The sequence below is a fragment of the Lagenorhynchus albirostris genome, chromosome 5 (genome assembly GCF_949774975.1).
Source record: "Lagenorhynchus albirostris chromosome 5, mLagAlb1.1, whole genome shotgun sequence".
Classification (NCBI taxonomy): domain Eukaryota; kingdom Metazoa; phylum Chordata; class Mammalia; order Artiodactyla; family Delphinidae; genus Lagenorhynchus; species Lagenorhynchus albirostris.
Genome location: NC_083099.1, coordinates 52166164 through 52188247, shown reverse-complemented (window position 1 = coordinate 52188247; position 22084 = coordinate 52166164). Strand labels below are relative to the sequence as shown.

The 22084-nt window shown below is 37.1% G+C and overlaps 1 protein-coding gene across 1 annotated transcript in view; it reads left to right on the top strand.

Annotated features, from left to right (window-relative positions):
* The window catches only part of SPATA16 (spermatogenesis associated 16), a 220648-nt gene extending 199081 nt beyond the window's left edge, over positions 1-21567 (top strand). The window contains exon 10 of the mRNA XM_060149017.1: positions 21376-21567. Coding sequence (XP_060005000.1) covers positions 21376-21567 — 192 coding nt within the window. The remainder of the gene's footprint in view (positions 1-21375) is intronic.
* The last annotated feature ends 517 nt before the right edge of the window (positions 21568-22084 follow it).

Genomic DNA, 22084 nt, shown 5'->3' with positions numbered 1-22084 from the left:
TTCATTGGATTTTTATTTATTTATTTTGCCTCATACATTCCACACTTCTTGATGACGAAACCCAGTAACCCAGAAACACTAACATGTGCAGACACACACACACACAAAACCAACAAAATCCAGCTCCCTCCAGCCAAAGGACAAGGAAAAAGGCAGCCTAGCAAGACAGAAAGCTCTTAGGCAATAATCATCCTACTCCAGCCAAACACCACAGAAAAAAGATGGTGATCCAACCCCAGCCATGTCAGCAAAGCCCAAGTGAAGAGTTAGACTTCTTCCCTCACTGGGCTATAATGTGTCTCAACCTTCCCACCTGAAAAGGGTGGTGTCAAAGAAACTAAATAGGGAGCCTAGATATTCGTCCCCACTGGGTGTGGTGTCAGAGGAGGCCTAGTAGACGGTCAGGATTTTCACCACCCACCAACAATCATGAGCCTGCCTCCTCGATGTGATGTCAGTGGAGGTCACATGGGGAGCAGTGATGAGGTACTGCTGGAGAGGTATCAGTGGAAACCTAGTGAGGAGCTTGAATGCTCATGCCAAGCCAGAAGTAATGAGGAACCCCTCCCTCAAGTGTCAATGGAGGCTGAGTGTTGAACCTGAACTTCTATCCCCACCTGGCAGTAATGAGGCAACGTCCCTCCCACCTCTTGCCATAGCAGTGTCAGAAAATCCAGCTAAAGCAGAAGGCTTAAATAAGATCCAGACTCTCATAACGTTAATACCTCAAATGTCCAGATTTCAATCAAAGGTCACGCATCATACCAAGAAACAGGAAGATTTCAAACTGAATAATAAAAGACAATCAATCGATGCTAACACAAAGATGTTAGAGCTATTATAATTATCTGACAAAGATTTTAAAGCAGCCACCATAAAAATGTTCTAATGAGCAATTAGAGACATCTTAAAACAAATTTTAAAATATGACATCAGACTATACTACAAAGCTATAGTAATCAAAATGGTATGGTACTGGAACAAAAATAGACACATAGATCAATGGAACAGAAAAGAGAGCCCATAAATAAACCCACACACTTATGATCAATTAATCTATGACAAAGGAGGCAAGAATATACAATGGGGAATAGAAAGTCTCTTCAGTAAGTGGTGCTGGGGGTCCCCGTGGCAGAGAGCAGGGTGAGAGGCCAACCGTGGCCTTCACCCCAGGCCCTCCAGGCCCCCTGGTCTTGGGGCCAGCAGGTGAGCTGGGTGTCTGGGGACAGGCTGAGGGCTGTGTCCCATGGAGCCCCAGAGCCCTCACCACGGCCACCCACCAGCTGGGCCCAGGCCTTGAGGCAGCAGTGAACCCCTCCCCACATCCCCGCCTCTGCGACCTCATGGCGGCAACATCTCCATGGGTCGCAGTCCACAGAGGCTTCAGCAAGTGAAGGATATGCACACTGCCATTCAGGCTTGTCAGCTCCCCCATCTCAGCTGTCCTCTGCTTCCTGCATCTCTCCAGTCTCCTAAATAACCACCACCACTTGCCCTAGAAATGGGATCTGGGCTTGGACCCAGCTGATTTGATTTGAGCTTTAAGCTCCCAAGTCCTCCGGCCTATCAGCCACCCCTGAGAGACTGAGGTTGACACCCAAGGAGACACCCATTCCACATCCCTGGTACGATGTCTAAGGAGCTACTATCTGGATTTGGAGTCAAGACTACCCTCACCCTTGACTCACATGTTCCTCAATGTGTCTGGCACAGAGAGCCAGCCACTGTTCTAAAGATGACTTCCTTTTATTAATCTTCCTTTGAGAGCAAGAGGCTAATAAGAGAAGGAACTTGCAGAGCAGTCTTCTAAAGAGTCAGAAAGAAACAAGAACACAGCCAGAAAAAATCGGGACTTAATAAATAACATGCAAAGGAAATCATCAACAAACAAAAAAATAACCTACAGAATGGGAGAAAATATTTGCAAACAATGGAACCAACAAGTGGTTAATTTCCAAAATATACAGACAGCTCATACAGCTCAATATCAAAAAAACAAACAACCCAATCCAAAATTGGGCAGAAAATCTAAATAGACATTTCTCCAAAGAAGACATGCAGATGGCCAATAGGCACATGAAATGATGCTCAACATCGCTAATTATTAGAAAATGCAAATGAAAACTGCAATGATGTACCACGTCACACTGGTCAGAATGGCCATCATCAAACAGTCTAGAAATAATAAATGCTGGAGAGGGTGTGGAGAAGTGGGAACCCTCCTACACTGCTGGTGGGAATGTAAATTGGTGCAGCCACTAGGGAGAACAGTATGGAGGTTCCTTAAGAAACTAAAAACAGAATTAACATATGATCCAGCAATCCTACTCCTGAGCATGTATCTGGAGAAAACCATACTTCAAAGAGACGCATGCGCCCCAATGTTCACTGCAGTACTATTATCAATAGCCAAGACATGGTAGTGATCTAAGCGTCCATCAATAGATGAATGGATAAAGATGTGGCAGATATATATATATAGATATAGATATATATATATATATATATATATCCACAATGGAATATTACTCAGCCATAAAAAAGAAATAATGCCACTTTCAGCAGCATGGATGGACCTAGCGATTATCATAATAAGTGAAGTAAGTCATATGGAGAAAGTCAAATATCATATGATATCACTTACATATGGACTCTAAAACAATGATACCAATGAACTTATTTACAAGACAAATAGACTCACAGACAGAAAACAAACGTATGTTTACTAAATAGAAAGGAGAGGGGAGGGATAAATTAGGAGTTTGGGATTAAAATGTACACACTACTGGGCTTCCCTGGGGGTGCAGTGGTTGAGAGTCCGCCTGCCAATGCAGGGGACACAGGTTCGTGCCCCAGTCCGGGAAGATCCCACATGCCGCAGAGCGGCTAGGCCCGTGAGCCATGGCCGCTGAGCCTGCGTGTCCGGAGCCTGTGCTCCGCAACAGGAGAGGCCACAACAGTGAGAGGCCCACGTACCATAAAAAAAATAAAATAAAATAAAATATACACACTACTATATATAAAATAGATAACCAATAAGAACCTACTGTATAGCACAAGGAACTATACTCAGTATCTTGTAATAAGCTATAATGGAAAAGAATCTGAAAGTTATACATATATATGTACAACTGAATCACCTTGCTTTACATCTGAAACTAACACAACATTGTAAATCAACTATATTTCAATAAAAATTTAAAAAATAATTTTTAAAAAGTGGTTCTGGGAAAACTGGAACAGCTACATGTGAAACAATGTAATTAGAACATTTTCTCACACAATATACAAAAATAAACTCAAAACAGATTAAAGACCTAAATATAAGACTGGAAAGCACAAATCTTCTAGAAGAAAACATAGGCAGAATATTCTCTGACATAAATTGTAGCAATATTTTTTTGGATCTGTCTCCTAAGCCAAAGGAAGCAAAAGCAAAACTAAACAAATGGGACCTAGTTAAACTTAAAAGCTTTTGCACAGCAAAGGAAACCATCAACAAAACAAAAAGGCAACCTACTGAATAAGTGAAACATATTTGCAAATAATATAACTGATAACAGGTTAATATCCAAAATATATAAACAGATCATACAACTTAATATAAAAAAATACCTGATTAAGAAATGGGCAGAAGACATGAATAGACATTTTCCAAAGAAGACATACAGATGGCCAACAAGCACATGGAAAGATGCTGAACATCACTAATCATCAGGGAAATGCAAATCAAAACCACAATGAGATATCACTTCACACCTGTCAGAATGTTATTTGTGTTCTTTTTGAACACAAATATGTGTTCAGTGTTGGTGAGGTGTGGAGAAAAGGGGACCCTTGTGCACTGTTGGTGGGAATGTAAACTGGTGCGACCACTATGGAAAACAGTATGGAAGTTCCTCAAAAAACTAAAAGTAGAACTGCTATATGATACAGCAGTTCCATTCTTCTGGGTATAGATCCCAAAAAACAAAAACACTAATTTGAAAAGATACATGCATCCCAATGTTCATAGCAGCATTATTTACAATAGCCAAGATATGGAAGCAACCTAAGTGCCCATCAACAGATGAATGGATAAGAAAGATATGGTGTGTGTGTGTGTGTGTGTGTGTGTGTGCGCGCGTGTGTATAAATATATACGCAAACAATGGAATACCATTCAGCCATCAAAAAGAATGAAATTTTGCCATTTACAATAACGTGGATGGACCTACAGAGTATTATGCTTAGTGAAATGTCAGAGAAAGACAAATAGTCTGATATCATTTATATGTGGAATCTAAAACACAAAACAAATGAATATAACAAAAAAGAAACAAACTCATAGAAAACATACTAGAGGGAAGGGGGGAGGGGCAGATAGAGGTAGGGGATTAAGAGGTACAAACTACTACGTATAAAATAAGGTACAATGATATATTGTACAGCACAGGGAATATAGCTAATAGTTTATAGTATAAATGAAGTATAATCCATAAAAATTTCAAATCACTATATTGTATACCTGAGACTAATATAATATTGTAAATCAACTATACCTCAATTAAAAAAATAGAGAATCTCAGCAAAGAAACAGAAGACGTAAGAAGAACCAAATAGAAATTTTAGAACTGCAAAATACAATAACCAAAATAAGAAACTCAATGGAGGGGCTCAACATCAGAATGAAGGGGAAAGAGGAAAGAATCAATGAATTGACAATAAGACAGTATAAATTATCCAATTGGAACAACAGAGAAAATCGACTGAAAAAAAAAAAAAAGAAAAGATCCTCAAGGAGCTGTGAGTCTAAAACAAAAAATCTAATATTCATGTTAACAGAATCCCAGAAGGACAGGAGAAAATGGACAGGAATGAAAAAGTACCCAAAGAAATAATAGCTGAAAACCTCCGTAATTTGGCAAAAGACAGAAAACTATAGATTCAAGAATTTGAGGGGCTTCCCTGGTGGCACAGTGGTTAAGAATCCGCCTGCCAATGCAGGGGACACGAGTTCGAGCCATGGTCCAGGAAGATCCCACATGCCACAGAGCAACTAAGCCCGTGCACCACAACTACTGAGCCTGCGCTCTAGAGCCCGCGAGCCACAACTACTGAAGCCCGCGTGCCTAGAGCCCATGCTCTGCAACAAGAGAAGCCACCACAATAAGAAGCCCACACACTGCAACAAACAGAAGCCCCTGCTCACCACAACTAGAGAAAGCCCGTGAACAGCAAGGAAGACTCAACACAGCCAAAAATGAATTAATTAATTAATTTTTTTTAAAAAAAAGAATGTGAGTGAATCCCAAACAGGATAAACTCAAATTCACACCAGGATGCAGCATAGTCTAACTTCTAAACCTTAAAGACAAAGAAAGATCTTGAAAGAAGCAAAAACAGAAATGATTCACTAACTATAGGGGAAAAACAATTTGAATGACAGTGAATTTTTCAGTAAAATATATGGGGGCCAAAAATAAGTGGCACATTTTTCAAATACTGAAAGAAAAGAACTGTCAACACAGAATGCTATACTGAACAAAAATATCTTTCAGGAATGAAGAGAAAATCAAGACATTCTTAGATGAAGGAAAACTAAGAGAATTTGTCATCAGATAACTTACCCTAAAAAATGCCTGAAGGAAGTTCTCTAAATAGAAAGGAAACAATAAAAGAAAGAATTGTAAAATATCAAGAAAACTGAAAGAACACAACAAGCAGAAGTATGAGTAAAAACAATAGACTGTCCTCTTCATTATGTTTAACGGTGCAAGCAAAAATAATAACACTGTGTAATGTGATTCTAAATATACATGGAGTTCTGTTTTTCACTTCCACATATAAGGAGCTTGGAATTCACCACTCCATCCTAAAAACAAGTAAAAAGCTGAACAGACTGAAAAAATCAATAACTCTTCTTGGGCAAACAAGAGACTGGACAACACAGGACAAATCACTGCTCCCAAGAAGGGAGAGACTAAGAGGTGAATGTAGGGAGATGTGGCTTTCTGGAGCAGAGACTCGTGAGCAGAACCTGCCATGGGAACCAGTGCTGGGGTTGGAAAGCCGGAATTATAACTGACAAATTGCTGTGCCAACAACTCTTGAGTATTAAAATGTCTGTGGGGGGGGCTTCCCTGGCGGCGCAGTGGTTGAGAGTCCGCCTGCCGATGCAGGGGACGCGGGTTCGTGCCCCGGTCTGAGAAGATCCCACATGCCGCGGAGCGGCTGGGCCCGTGAACCATGGCCGCTGAGCCTGCATGTCCGGAGCCTGTGCTCCGCAACGGGAGAGGCCACAACAGTGAGAGGCCCGCATACCGCAAAAAGAATAAAGACTAAAACATAATCATAGGACTACAGAATGTCCCCTCACAGCTGAGGACCACATTACTAAAGGTCTATTTATAGCAGTTCCTTTTACCCAGTACATCATGTCCAGCTAACAAAAAAAAATTACAATGCATACATACCAAAAGGCCAAAAACACAATTTGAAGAGACAAAGCAATCATCAGAAGCAGATATGGCAGAGATGTTGTAATGATCAGACTAGAAATTTAACACAACAATGATTAATACACTAAGGACTCTAAAGGATAAAGTAGACAGCATGCAAGAAAAGATGTGTAATAATAATAGCAACAATATATTCAATTACATATGCTTATGTATATGTTTTAGGCATGTGTGTTTATATAATACATATATACATATATAATATATAATACATATATAATATACATATATGTATATATAATACAAATGCTTATGTTTGCTTATATATAAATAAAATGAATGGCAGCAAAGATACAAGGGACTAGAGGAAGGAATTAGGATTATTTTATTATTATACAGTACTGACACTACCTGTGTAGTGGTATAGTGTTGTTTGAGAGTAGACTTGGATTAGTTGTGAATGTATATTGCAAACTCTAGGTCAACCACTAAAAAAAGTCAAAAAAAAAAGAAGTATAACTAATATACTAAGAAAGGAGAAAAAATAAATGAAGGAAGGTAAAGAGACATTTAAAAAGGCAAGGTTTCTTTTTTTTTCAATATTTATAGACTATACTCCATTTAAATTTATTACAAAACAGTGGCTGTGTTTCTCTGTGCTGTATAGTATATCCTTGCTGCTTATCTATTTTTTTTTAACATCTTTATTGGGGTATAATTGCTTTACAATGGTGTGTTAGTTTCTGCTTTATAACAAAGTGAATCAGTTATACATATACATACGTTCCCATATCTCTTCCCTCTTGCGTCTCGCTCCCTCCCACCCTCCCTATCCCACCCCTTCAGGCGGTCACAAAGCACCAAGCTGATCTCTCTGTGCTATGCGGCTGCTTCCCACTAGCTATCTACCTTACCTTGGTAGTGTATATATGTCCATGCTAAAAAGGCAAGGTTTCTTAACTTCAACAGAACTTAAAACAAAGATACCAGTAGACTGAAAATATCTGTATATCCTAGAACTACTAAATATGTTATACAAAAAATAGACTAAAAACACTCTAAATATATTAAAATGAAATTATAAAAAATGTTCAAGTATCCATAGGAAGGTAAGGAAAAAAAAGAGAAGCAAAAACCAAAGAGAACAAAGAGAAAGCAAAAAATAAAATGACAAACTAAGTCCTAACATACCAACAATTATATTAAATGTAAATGGTCTAAATACAAGAATTAAAACACAAACTGGCAAAATTGATTTAAAATTATAATCCAACTATATACTGTCTACAAATTCACTTCAAATATAATGACATAGCAGGCTAAGAATCAAAGGTAAAAAGATATACTATACAAATATTAATATAAGGAAAACAGTAGCGACTATATCAATATCAGACAAAGTAGACTTCAGAGAAAAGAAAGTGGACAGAGAGGACATTATAGAGAGAAACATTATGTAATAATAAAAGGATCAGTCCACCAAGAAGACATAGCAATCCTAAATGTGTATGCACCAAACAACAGGGCTGCAAAATATATGAAACAAAAACTCAAGGGACTAAAAGGAAAACTAAACATGTCCACAATTATAGTTGGAGATTTCAAACGCTCTCTCTCAACAGTTGATAGAACAAGTAAACAGAAAAATCAGAACTCAGTAACACCATCAACCAATGGGATCTAACCAACATTTATAAAATAATCCATCCACTAACAGCAGAATACACATCTTTTCAAGTGTCCATAGAACATATACCAAAATAGACCATATCCTGGGCCATAAATAAACTTTGACAGATTTTTAAAAACTGAAATATTAAGGAAGGTTTTCTTCAACTACAGCAGAATCAAACTAGAGATCAATAATAAAAAGAGAACAGTAAATGTTCTAAATACTTGAATAGTCCATGAAACAAAAAAAGAAGTATCAAGGAAAGTGAAAAAATACACTGAATTGAATGAAAATTAAAATATAACATATAAAACTTTGTGGGATACAGTGAAAACAGCACTGAAAGAGAAACTCAGAACACCAAATGCATACGTTATAAAAGAGGAAAAAAATCTCAAATCAATAATTGAAGCCCTGGGGCTTCCCTGGTGGCGCAGTGGTTGAGAGTCCTCCTGCCGATGCAGGGGACACGGGTTCGTGCCCCGGTCCAGGAAGATCCCACATGCCGTGGAGCGGCTAGGCCCATGAGCCATGGCCGCTGAGCCTGCGCATCCGGGGCCTGTGCTCCGCAATGGGAGAGGCCACAACAGTGAGAGGCCCACGTACCACAAAAAATAAAAATAAAATAATTGAAGCCCTGACTCAAAAACCTAGTAAAGGAAGAGCAAAATAAACCCAAAACAGAAATATAAAAGGAAATAATAAAGGTAAGGCTAGAAACCAATGAAATGGAAAACAGGAAAATAGAGAAAATCAATGAAACAAAGAGCTGGTTCTTTAAACATATCAATAAAATTTACAAACCTCTTGTAAAACTAATGAAGAAAAAAAGAGAGAAGACAAAATCATCCATATCAGGAATGAAACAGGATATCACTACAGACCCTGCAGAAATCAAAATTATAATAAGGGACTACTACAACTAACTCTACGCATAAAAATTTAACAATGTAGATGAAATGTACCGATTTAGCAAGAAACACAAAGTACCATAACTCACCCAATATGAAATAAGTTGAATCACTCTGTAACTATTAATGACATTTAATTCATAATTTTTAAACTCCCCCAAAAGGAATCTTTAAGCCCAGCTGGTTTGACACCAGTTCCACACAATCTCTTTCAAAAAGTATAGGAGAAGGAAGCACTCTCCAATTCATGCTATAAAGTTAGTATTACCTGATACCAAACAGACAAAAACAGTACCAAAAAAAAAACCAAAACCAAAGAAAAAAAAATACCCCTAAACCCTGCAAACTAATATCTCTTATGAATATACCTGTAAAAATTTTTTTTAAATTTTTTAAATGTTAGCAAATAGAATTCAGCAATATATTAGAATTATATGCCATAACCAAGTGAGGTTCATTCCAGAGATGCAAACAAGGCTATCTGAATATTTAAAATTCAATGTAATCTACCATATCAACAAAATACAGAAAAAAAAGTCACATAATCATATCAATTGAGGCATTAAAAAATTGACAAAACTTAACATCCATTCATGAGAAAAACTCTCAGACAACTACAAATAGAAGAGGATCTCCTCAAATTGTTAAATAGCATCTACAAAAATCCTAGAACTAACATACTTAATTGTGAAAGACTGAATGCTTTCTCCCTAAAATCAGGAACAAGACAAGGATGTCTGCTCTCAACACTCTTATTCAACACTGTGTTAGAAATTCCAGAAAGGCAAGAGAAAGGAAGAAAAGGCATACATATCAGGAAGGAAAAAATAAAACTTTGTCAATAATGTAAGTATTATTGTCAACACAGAAAAACAAAAAAAAAGTAAACCAAAAAAAAAAAAATCTTAAAATAAGTGAGTTCATTAAGGTTACAAGGTAAACATACAAAACTCAATTGTATTTCAATATACTAGCAATAATCAGGGACAGTAAAATGTTAAATATAGTACCATTTACAAATTTCAGAAAAAGTGAAATGTTTTGGTGTAATTCTAAGAAAACATACACAGGACTTGTACACTGAAAACTACGAAACTGTAACGAAAGAAAGCAAAGATCTAAATAAATGGAGAGCCATGCTGTATTCATGGATTGGAAGACTCAACGTAGTATAGACATCAGTCTCTCAAAATTGATGGTTTAATGCAATTCCTATTAAAATCTCTGTAAGAATTTTCATAAAGACAAGACTATTTTAAAATTTATGGAAAGCCACAGTAAACAGAATAGCTAAGACACTTTAGAAAAAGAGTGAACTGAAAGGAATCAGTCTACTGGATTTCAAAACTTTTTATATAGCTACAGTACTCAAGACTTTGTGGTATTAGTGGAATGTAGACACAAAGATCAATGAAACAAAATTGAAAACCGTAAGTAAATTCACATAAATATGCTCAATTGATTTTTTTATAAAGGCACAAAAGCAATTCAATAAAGCAAAGATAGGCTTTTCAATAAATGGTGCAAGAGTATTTGTACATCCATAGGTGAAAACAAACCAAAAAACAAACAAAACACTTGACCTAAGTCTGACACTTGATACAAAACTTGACTCAAAATGTAAAACTTTTAGAAAAAAACATAGGAGAAAATCTTTGGAATCTTAGTCTATGCAAAGCATTCTTGGATGTGACACCAAAAGTATGATCCCTAAAAATCTAATTGATAAATTAGACTTCATCAAAATTGAGAACTTTTGCTCTGTGAAAGATTCTGTTTAAAAGGATGAAAAGACAAGTTACAGAATGACAGAAAATATTTGCAAACCACATGCTCAAAAAAAGACAAGTATTCCGATTTATAAAGAACTCTCAAAATTCAACAGTAAAAATTTAAAAAGTTAATTCAATTTGAAAGTGGGGAAAAGACATGAACAGACATTTCACCAAAGAGCATGTCAAATAAGCACATTAAAACATATTCAATGTCATTAGCTATTAGGGAAATGTAAATTAAAACCTCAGTGCAATAAATCACTCCACACCTATCAAAATGGCTAAAATAAAAATTAGTAGCAGCACTAAATGCTGGTGTGAATGCAGAGAAATTGGGTCACTCACACATTGCCGGTGGGAATGTAAAACAATACAGCCACTGAGGGAAACAATATAACAGTTTCTTTAAAAAACTAATTATGCAACTAACAAATGACTTAGCAATTATACTCCTGAGCATTTATTTATCTCAGGGAAATGAAGTCTAATGTTCACACAAAAACCTGTATACAAATGTTCACAGCAACTTAATTTATAATAGCCCAAAATTGGAAGTAATCTAGATATCCTTCAAAGAGTGAATCATTAAACTGTGGTGCTTCCATACCATGGAATACTACTCAGCAATAAAAAGGAACAAATCGTTGATACACACAACAAACTGAATAAATCCCCAGAGAATAATGGAGTTATATACTATATGATTCCATTTATATAACCTTCTTAAAATGAAAAAATTACAGAAATGGACAACAGATTAGTGGTTGCCAGGGGTTAAGGAGGTGGAGCCAGGAGGAAAGTGGGTGTGGTTATAAAAGGGCAACACAAGAGATCTTGTGGTGATGGAACTGTTCTATATCTTGACTGTATCAGTGTTAATATCCTGGCTGTAATATTCTACCAAAGTTTTGCAAGATGTTACCATTAGGGCAAACTGATAAAGAATACACAGATTCTTCCTGCATTACTTCTTACTGATGCATGTGAATCTGCAATTATCTCAAAATAAAAAGTTTAAAAAATATATACTCAAACCTCCAAATAAATTATGCCATTCAATGTGGAAAAATAAAATTTTATTTTATTTTTTAAAATATTTATTTATTTGGCTGTGTTGGTTCTTCACTGCAGCACACAAGATCTTCCTTGCAGCACATGGGCTCTTTCGTTGCGGCGCTCGTTGGGGGACACAGGCTCTTCACTGCAGCGCGCAGGCTTCTCTCTAGTTATGGCGTGCGGGTTTTCTCTTCTCTAGTTGTGGCGCGGGCTCCAGGGCACGTGGTCTCTGTACTTTGTGGCACACGGGCTCTCTAGTTGAGGCTCAAGAGCTCAGTAGTTGTGGCGTGCAGGCTTAGCTGCCCCACGGCATGTGGGATCTTAGTTCCCCCACCAGGGATCGAACCTGCATCCCCTGCATTAGAAGGCAGATTCTTTGCCACTGGAACATCAGGGAAATCCCCAAAACTAAAATTTTAAAAAGCCATGATGCATTGTTTCGTGAACGAAGTGATAGCAAGGTTTCATAATTGCGTTTTAACTGTATACTAAACGTAATTTCTTTAAAGTGCTATCATTATGGGAATTTTCAATTAGGACTTGGTAATCCAGTTTAGCTGGAAGTTTTTTGCACATTTTGTAACATATCACAGGTAGATGACCTAGATTTCCACATTGTACTTTTTTATGACTAAAATACCAACTAACATACAAAATTCACTAAATTTAAATGGAGAAATATGAGGCTTGTTTGCCTGTTTGAATGCTAGCCAAAAGCTAAAGGAAACTGCTATACTATGAATAGCAGAAACAACTCTGTTTCAGAAACTAAGTTTATTTTAGAAATTAATTTCAAGCCTGTTTGAAAACAATTGTCATTCTAATAAGAATTAAAATTCAAACCATTTTGGATGATAAATATTTAAAAGCATTTGGTCTAGAAACTAAACTGGAACAGAGCAAGGAAACTAATGTTATCAAATCCACTGTGGCCCACACTGCTAACCGCTGGAAAAACATCCTCGTTCTGTAACCACCACTACAGTCATAGAAACATGATATTTATTCCTGAGGATCCAATTCTTATTTCATCTATCTTTTGTCTTCTTAGAAGACATCTTTAAAAGCTTTATTTAAAAAAAAAAATCCTTTGTGCACCCAATTCCTGATGCATGAACATGTACAAACATACCTAATCTTCTCTCCTAAATCCAGACTACATGAAATCCAATAGGAAGTCCCATTTCAAGCCCAGTGTCTTCCTTTTCTGCATAATTTACCCATGCGTTTATGTTTGAGATCAACCTCCTCTAATTGCCATTATTGGAAAGAAACTACACTGTTTCCCAAGGTATATACTAAGCCTGTGCAGGGGGCACCACCAAAGTAGGGAGCATCAACCGACAGGAAAAGTGAAAGGTAGAAATCATCAAAAGTTATGTATGAGGGGAAAATTAGAACTTAATTGAGCTATATGGCTTAGTACAGATCTCCTCAACTTACACTGGGGTAACATTTCAATAAATCCATCATAAATTAAAAATACTGTGAGTTGGAAATTACTTAATACATCTAACCTTCTGAACATCATAGCTTAGCCTAGCCTACCTTAAATGTGCTCAGAACACTTAAATTAGCCTACAGTTGGGCAAGATCATCTAACACAAAGCCTATTTTATAATAAGTATTGAGTAGCTCATGTAATTTACGGTACTGAATACTGTACTGAAAGTGAAAACTAGGACGGTTGTATGGGGACAGGATGGTTATAAGTGTATGGGTTGTTTACCCTTGGGTCACGGGGCTGACAGGGAGCTGCAGCTCACTGCAGCTGTCCAGTATCACAGGAGTATCAGACCCCATACTGCTAGCCCAGGAAAAGACCAAAATTCAAAATCCGGTCTCTATTGAATGCATATTGTTTTTGCATCATCATGAAGTCAAAAAATTCTGAGTCGAACCATCATAAGTCAGGGACTGTCTATAGCTGTATTAATTTGCTAAGACTGCTGTAACAAAGTACCACAAACTGAGTGGCTTGAACAACAGAAGGTTATCATCACAGTTCTGGAGGTTGATAGTCCAAATTCAAAGTGTCAGCAGGGTTGGTACCTTCTGAGGGCTGTGAGGAAGAATCAGTTCCATGCCTCTCCCCTCGTTTCTGGTGGTTTGCTGGCAATCTTTATCATACCTTGGCTGTAGGAGCATCACCTCAACCACTGCCTTCATCTTCATAAGTTAGTCTCCCTGTGTGAGTGATTGGGTCCAAATATCCCGTTATCCAGTCATTTGCGGTTAAGGCCCACCCTAAAGACCTCATTTTAACTTGCTGGCCTCTATAAAAACCCTATCTCCAAATAAGGGTACATCCTGAAATACTGGGGGTTAAGACCTCAACACAGGAATTTCGAGGGAACGAAATTCAACTCATCCCAGTAGTGTTTCATTTTAAATGACTCTGGGAGGGAAAGGGCCACCCAGATCTTCACAGTGACTCTCCTCCCTCTCACCACATCTGAATGACTCCCCTTCCAAAGCTCTATTAGGCCATGGCTGTGTGTCCCTTTCTGTTATCATCTCTTCTCAGCTTTGCTTGTGTTGAGCTTCTTGTCATTTTTTTCCTTAGTTTGTCCCCATTTCTAACTCTCTATGTTCTAAAACTCAGTTTCTCCCCCAGCAATGCCCTTGGTCTCATGGCCAGCCTTTGCATAAGAAATGGAAACTGGTACTATTGCTTTCACCTCTGGCTCACATGCCTTCAATTACCAAATGAAAATAGGTTGGATCAATGTGCAAATGAAGCCACAGTCAGCCCCACAAAATGAGAGTGAGTCAGTAGCAATCCTCCTTCACAAGAAAGCTCTCAAGTGAACAGAGGGTCTCCTGACCTCAGGGCATCCCCATACTTCCCACCTACACAAAAGATACAAACCAATTTTATAGTAAAAGATTACTGGAGAAAATATTCAAGTACTTTTTATCACGCCTATACTGAAAGTGACTATGAAGTGGTTTTATGTGGGAAAACATTTTAATCTGTAAAAACGTTGTATTTTATCCTGGAATCTAGTAGAAAAATCTTAAGTTTCGATATGCTAAAAAAATCATTAACTGAGAAAACGAATAATCTGATGATTGAATAATCTGAAGCAGTTAATAGGGTAAGAAAGAAAGTGTGCTATAAACTACCTTCTAGTGTTAAGCTAATCCGTAATAGGGGTCCTTTGGATGCAAGATAAAATATTGATACATCTGGAGAAAAAGATATAGGTCTTATAGATATGATCATTTTATAAGTAAAATATAATGAAGTACTGAGAACCCTAGTATCCATGGGTGTTTATATCAACCAGTTCGATACCTTTCTTTATATACAAAACTACAACAACAGAAGTGGTTGGATCCCTCTCATTTCCATAGTGCTTCTCCAATGTGGTACAAGGCAAACTGCAACATGTCCTTCTTCCACTGAGCACATTTCTGTAGAGTGAATCCAGGCCAAACTAAACATCATTAAAGTAGTACCTTAAAGTTGGAATGGATGTTAAAAGCTTCTTTAATCCAACCCCCAGCTCACACATGACCCAAATAAATCATACCTGCCCAAAAAGTCATCTAATGTTTGATTTCCAATCTCTGGTGATGAGGGTCACTATACCTTACCCTAAAACCCCTTCCATTTTTTATACAGTTGTGAAAATATAATATCTACTTTTTTATTCATTTAACTATTCATTCAGCTGTTTATCACTTCAACAAATATTTATTGAGAACCTATTATGAAACCACCAGGCACTACACAATGTGCTATTATAATCCTTGTAGAGGACTTAGACATTTATGAAGAGCTTTCCACAAACATCAAGCCATTTAATCCTCACAAAAACCCTGTAAATAGACTCTGGTTATTAATTTGTTATTTCCACTAGAGATGAGAAAATTAAAGTTCAGAATTTAAGTCACATCACCAGTGAAAGAACTGAGAATCAAACTCGTAATTCTAGATAGTACTCTTTCAAATGTATAAACTAACACAAATTCATCACCCCTTCACATAACGATGCTGATATACCTAAAGGTATCACAGATTCCTGTTATGTATTCTCTTCTCCCCAGTAAACACCTCCAGATCCTCCAACGTTTCATCATACAATTTGGAGTTAAGACCCTGGACATACCCAGAACCGAGCATGATAGCCCATATGAAACAGGACCTGACCAGAAAAGGGAAAAAACTATTGCCCCCTTTGAGACACATTTTAAATATTGTAGTCTATAATCAGATCAGTTTTGGGTAACCAGGGAATACTGTTGATTTACACTGAATTTGCAGCTAATATGTACTATCAAAAACTCATATCTTCCCATTCCTTTCTCTGCCCCCTCTTAATTTTGTCTGTTATATAGTGGAATTTTGAGATCTAATCACAAGACTTTAAAGTATGTCAAACACCTACACTTAGCACAGTTACTGAGGCAGCAACCTCCACAGAGTGGAGGTCAAAAACACAAGAACTATTAGATAAAGTTGTTTAGCTTTTAATTTTATTTCACTTTTATAGGTATGTTTTATTTAATTGTATTTTTTTCTATTTACTGGGCATACACTTCCAGATTCAAGTATTAATACTACCACTAAATAATAGCAATTCAAACCTATGCAAATACTTCACGTAAATTGTTTAATTTAATCTCATTAGGACCCTGTGAAGCAATTGACGATGAAGAAACTTTCGTTCCAAGAAATTAAATAAGTTTGCCCAAAAGTCACCAAGAACATGCTGGAGCTGGGATTCCAACCCAGATATATCTGACTTTGACCCAGCAGGCTGTCTCTCTGCCATGACCACCTTTTTGTTCTGAATAACTGAAAGCGTCATTTTTTGTTTGTCTTAGGACTGTTTAACTGCCAAAATGCTTTTCACATGGTAAACTACAAAATAGTGGGTTGTTTTTTCTTTTCTATTAGGAGTTTTCATCATTCTGACTTTTAGCCTAGTACTAGGCTATTATTATAGGTCCATTTTTTTTAACACATTCTTGATTATGGGACCTTTTTCTACCTCTTACATTTCTCACTAATCAAACTCATCCTTTTTCCCTAAAGCTGTTCATTGAATTTTATTCCTTACCTCATTAAGATACCATCAATGTCTCAAATGAGAAACTTCAGAGTCATTACTAATTCTGCTTGCCTTCTAACCCCAACACAGAATTTTTCATCAAGACTATAGCTCTTACTTCCCAAACATCTCTTAAATCCTTGATGCAGGCCCCAACAGTATTTTTCATATCATATTGCACTGGGCCCTAATTGATCCACCTGCTTCTAGTCTCCCTGGCTGCATTCCACCCCACACAATGCACCAGATTTATCTTCCTAACCACATAGCTAAGTATTTTTCAACTTTTTATAAGCTGACCCCAATCTATATTTCCTGCTGTGTATATCTCTACTCTCTGTTCCCCCATGCCCACATCTATGCTATGTGACCCACCCCTATCAAATAGCCCATGTTCTTTCACAACCTTGCTTTTTTGGATGTCATTTCCTCTGTCTGGAATGAGTTTCTTGTCCTGGCAAAGACCCAGCTCCTATCACCTCCAATACACCTCCACATTCCTTCAGATAGAACTCACTGTTCTGACATTTTTGCTAACACAACTTTTTGTACATAATTCTTATATAAACATTCATGCTTTGTTGCAATCATGTTTTCATTAACGGCCTCTCCTACATGAATGAGTTCCTCATAAACAACCATCTCGATATTTTTGCTTATCACCTTAGTACAGTGCCAAATATTGTACACAGTAGATGTTTAATAAATATTTTCATGAAAGAATGAAAGTACTTCCTTTGAGATCTGAGCTGACTAGAAATTTTCCTGTAATATATATTGGTCTGTTTAGTTACCTCCACATTTCTTCCTAATTGGTATTATTTGTTTTTGTACTGTTAGAATTTCAACTTTGAAATCTCCTGTACTTCTCAGGCTGTCTTCTCTTTTATGGTTTCAAAGTCATCTTTGTTCTGAACTTTTGACTCCACAGTAAGTCATGACTGACAGACTTTTGTGCATAAGAATTTAAAAATCCTCAGAAACTAGCAGATAACAATTTCCTAACTCTTTGATGAGGATTATGATTGACAACCATATGATAGGTGAGAATCTGCCCTTTTACTAAGAACTTCAGTTCCCCTCAATCATCCGGAATCCCCAAATTCTCTACAAACTCATTTGGTCTGATATTCACATCTCAGTAATGCCAAGTCAGCACTGGCGCACAGATAGACAAGAAAATGTTATCTGCCCATTTTGCAAATGGGAAAATTAGACCCAGAATGACCAAGGAGACTATCTGATATAGTTAAGCAAGTAGACCCTATACTAAAAAGAAGGTCTAATAAGGCCTCTGCTCCAAAAACTGGCTCATTTCCTTCCTTACATATTTCTTTGTGTTTTATTTCCCTAAGGGCTTTATAGAAATTTCTATCATTTGCAATCTGTTCTTCTTAGTTATATGAATCTATTTTCTCTTCAACCATCATTTTTCTTTCCTTGACTTAAAAAAAGAAAATAAAGAACCAGCTTTACTAAAAACATGTTGCAGCTCTCCTACACTTCAGTAAGTACAGAAGCTAAAACTGACTTACTTTACTGCATGTTCTGTCATTCATCTAATGGTATAATCTAAGAGAATAACCTCTGGTTTGAAAATTGTAAGGGCACATCTTAAGACTGGACAAACTTAAATCTGATGTGAGTACAAGTCATGGAATTTTTTGGCTTGGTGTGTCCTTGGAAATTATCCAGGCTAACCCTTTCTTTACTAAAGGCTGGTGAAAACTGAAGCTCAAAAAGGCCAGTGACTTTTCTGGTGTCACAGATCAAGATTATAAGCCAGGCCAAGAACAGAACTCAACACTCCTGACTCCTTTCCCAGTGCCCTTTCTACTTTTGGTTGTTTCAAGTACGGAGACCACACCTTGTTATTACCTTGCCTAGACTCAAAGCTAAACAATGGTAATAGAATGATGGGATATGAAAGTGATGAATCTTTAAGAGAAAAGAAAGCCTTCTGATATGCTTCATACCAGTCATCACTTTGAGTATGGAAAAACACATGGGTTTCTGAACACACTGATGTCTTCAGCTCTATTATCAGAGAGTAGGACTGTTGAGGGTCTACCATATCCTAGTTATTGGGAATAGTGAACACCATGGACCTAGCTGCCCGCCTTATGGAGCAAGCCCAGACGGGAAGATAGATATTATATAAATCATTATAAACAATTAAGTAAAAACTTACAATATGCAAAGAGATGAATCAGCTGCTGTGGGAATATGTTACTGAGAGCCCCAACCTGGTCTGGGTTATCAAGAAGTATGTCCCTGAGGCACTGATGTTGAACCTGAAATCCAGAGGATATGTAAGGGTTCCAATGGGAGTATTCCATCAGAGGGCATAGAATTAGGAAGATCAAGGGTGCAGAGAATGCTGCACGGTTGTGTTTAGAAAACTGAGAGATGTACCACAGGGCTAAGGCAAATGTAAGTGACAGGAGACAGAATTAGAGACAGAAGTGTAACCAGATCACCCAGAGCTGTGTAGATCATGTTAAGGGCTTGGGAATCCCTTAGGCATTTTAAGCAGGGGGAAATGTGACCAGATATACATTTTAAAAAGATCATTCTTTTTATTAGGAGAATGGGTATTATTTATTAGGAGAATGAGTATTATTAGGAAATGGGTTAAAAGGATAGCACGTAGACAGACCAGGCACGAGGTGAACACCTAGGCACGAGGTGAACACCAAGGCATCTCAGTTCTGTTCTCATAAGTACTGGAAAATAATTTCTTTCTATGGACACTTGAGTCTGTAACCAAATGTGGGAGTCTAAGAAAAATGGCTCAGCCTCCCAACCAGCCAGCTCTGCTGTTATCCCTTTTGACCACTGTCCAGGAACTTACATGTACATAGTCTGTACTCTAGACCTCCCAGTTTAATTCAGCAGTACTCTCTATTCCAATGACATAGCTTGTGTTTCTTCTTTGTCTTTTTTAATGAAAGGCAAACCAGTTAGTCAACACTGCTCTTAATAAACACAATCTTTAAAAAAGATAGCAGCCACCTAATGGATATTTTAAAACAATTATTTTTCTGTATCATTGAAGGAAGTTTTTCTTGTTGCATTAGGGTTGTAATTGTAACTGTACTTGGACTGACTGCAAACATTATCACTGTAAAGAGCTTTGACTTAAGCCATACATTGTCAGCACAAATAACATGAGTGAGTAATCAACTCTATCGAAGTAACAGTCAAGTGCTATCCATCGTGTTTATTTTGATTGTGCTCTGTGTTAATTTTTCACTTATGGTTTTGGGGTAAGTTGGATAGTAAAAATGGATGGAATACACAGAATAATGCATTGACTTCATGAAAGGATCCAAAAATATTCTGTCAAATCATTTTGATGATTGCTGCAATAATCAGATATCATAAATATGTACTTTTGGAAAAATTTACCTGAAGTAATTTTAGGTTTTCAAAAAGAATTGTTTTCACATAAATAAATTATCTTATTTTCTTAAGGAAACCAATGGACAGTTTTCATCACCTTGTGTGATACAAGACCTAACTATAACATATAAATGAGTGCTACCATTTATTACTCTTTTTGACAATCTGAATTATCTTTTGGATATTACTCTGAATGATAAATCAAGTGATTTAAAAGTAGAGCTCAAAATTGGAAAATTGAACTTGTAAGTGCTTTTATCTTAAGTAGACAATATGTTAATATACCTTGAAGAGTAAGTGCTCTAGCTTTGAGCTAACTTTACGACAACAGGGTCTTCAGTGAGTGATTTTAGACTAATACAATATGCAGGTCTTGGGAATCAGGGTTAAGTATGAATTGTTATTCATCATGAAAGCCCAACTCAGCAGATATGTAAACTGTTTTACTCTGATAAATAGTATAATACATTCAACCAACTGTCACTGAATAATGATAAGTTTTCTTTGGAGAAAGACAAATAATTTATTTCTAAGAACTACTGTTTTGTATATCATTATTTTATCTTATTTTATTTCAACTTTTGATTTAAAAGAGAAATGGCTCTTGCTAAGAGAATGTGGAATATTCATTTTTCTCCCAAGTTGGCCTGGGGTATACCAGTGCTAGAATCTCTGGTTTTGAGGGGAGTAGATTTTGTTTCATTATTCTTTTAGAAAATTGAATAATTTTTCACCATTTATTCCTTTTCGAAATCCCTGGTTTTACTGACCAGTAAAGACAGCAGGTGATGATAAGCCCCAGTCCCATCCCCAATATATAGGACTGAGTGGTAAAGCAAATTCCTGCATGTCTGCTTCACGTTCGTAAAACAAAGGACCCTGAAATTAAAACAAAAAGGGGGCTTTTACATTTAATTGTGTCTGTCTCCGCCAGTTCTGTTCCAACATGGACCTGTATGTGCCGTTTACTTTTTAATTCCTCACCATTTTCCTAAGTACACAAAACCTGGGGAAACAACCATGAATCTTGTTGTATCTGTTTATTTCTTCTAGGTTGGACGAATTGAAGACTTTCTATACCAATTAGAGGATAGTTTCTTAAAAACTAAAAAACAGAGAACTGCTCGAAGGCAAAAAACAAAAATGAAGCGGCTTCAAACTGTGCAGCAAAAGCTGGTCACTGGAGAGCAGGCAACACCACCGAGACGTTCCAGAAAAAGGGCCAATGGCATCCCGCCAGCCTGACTGTGACAGCCCAGCAACAAAGGCCTACGCCAAAAGAATGAGGTGGTGCCCCTCTTGGCAAAGAGGGTCTACACTTCATTAATCTCAACTGGCAGCAATAAATGTTCTCAGCAAGTTTGGCCTGACTCTTGCTCAAATTCGTCTTTCTTAGTTAAACAGCTTATAAAACAACCATTGCTGCCTCTTTCACCTGTCTTGCTCTTTCAACGTTGACTAAAGTACACCAGGTCTACCCAAGTCCACTTACAGTATATGTGCATATTCATGTGTATTCATTAAGGATTAGTCACATACCATATACAGATATGGATAATATAAATGCAGACTTTTTAAATTATAAAATGGATAATATACTTTCTCAATCCTTATAGAGTTACCCTATGTGGTACGGCTGATATCATCAGTTATTTCACTAACATCTGTATCCTTTCCTCTGGATCCTTTATATCCCCTCCCCTTAAATGACTCAACACAAATGCATATATTTGACAAGATAATGAGTCAAGAGCCATTACTC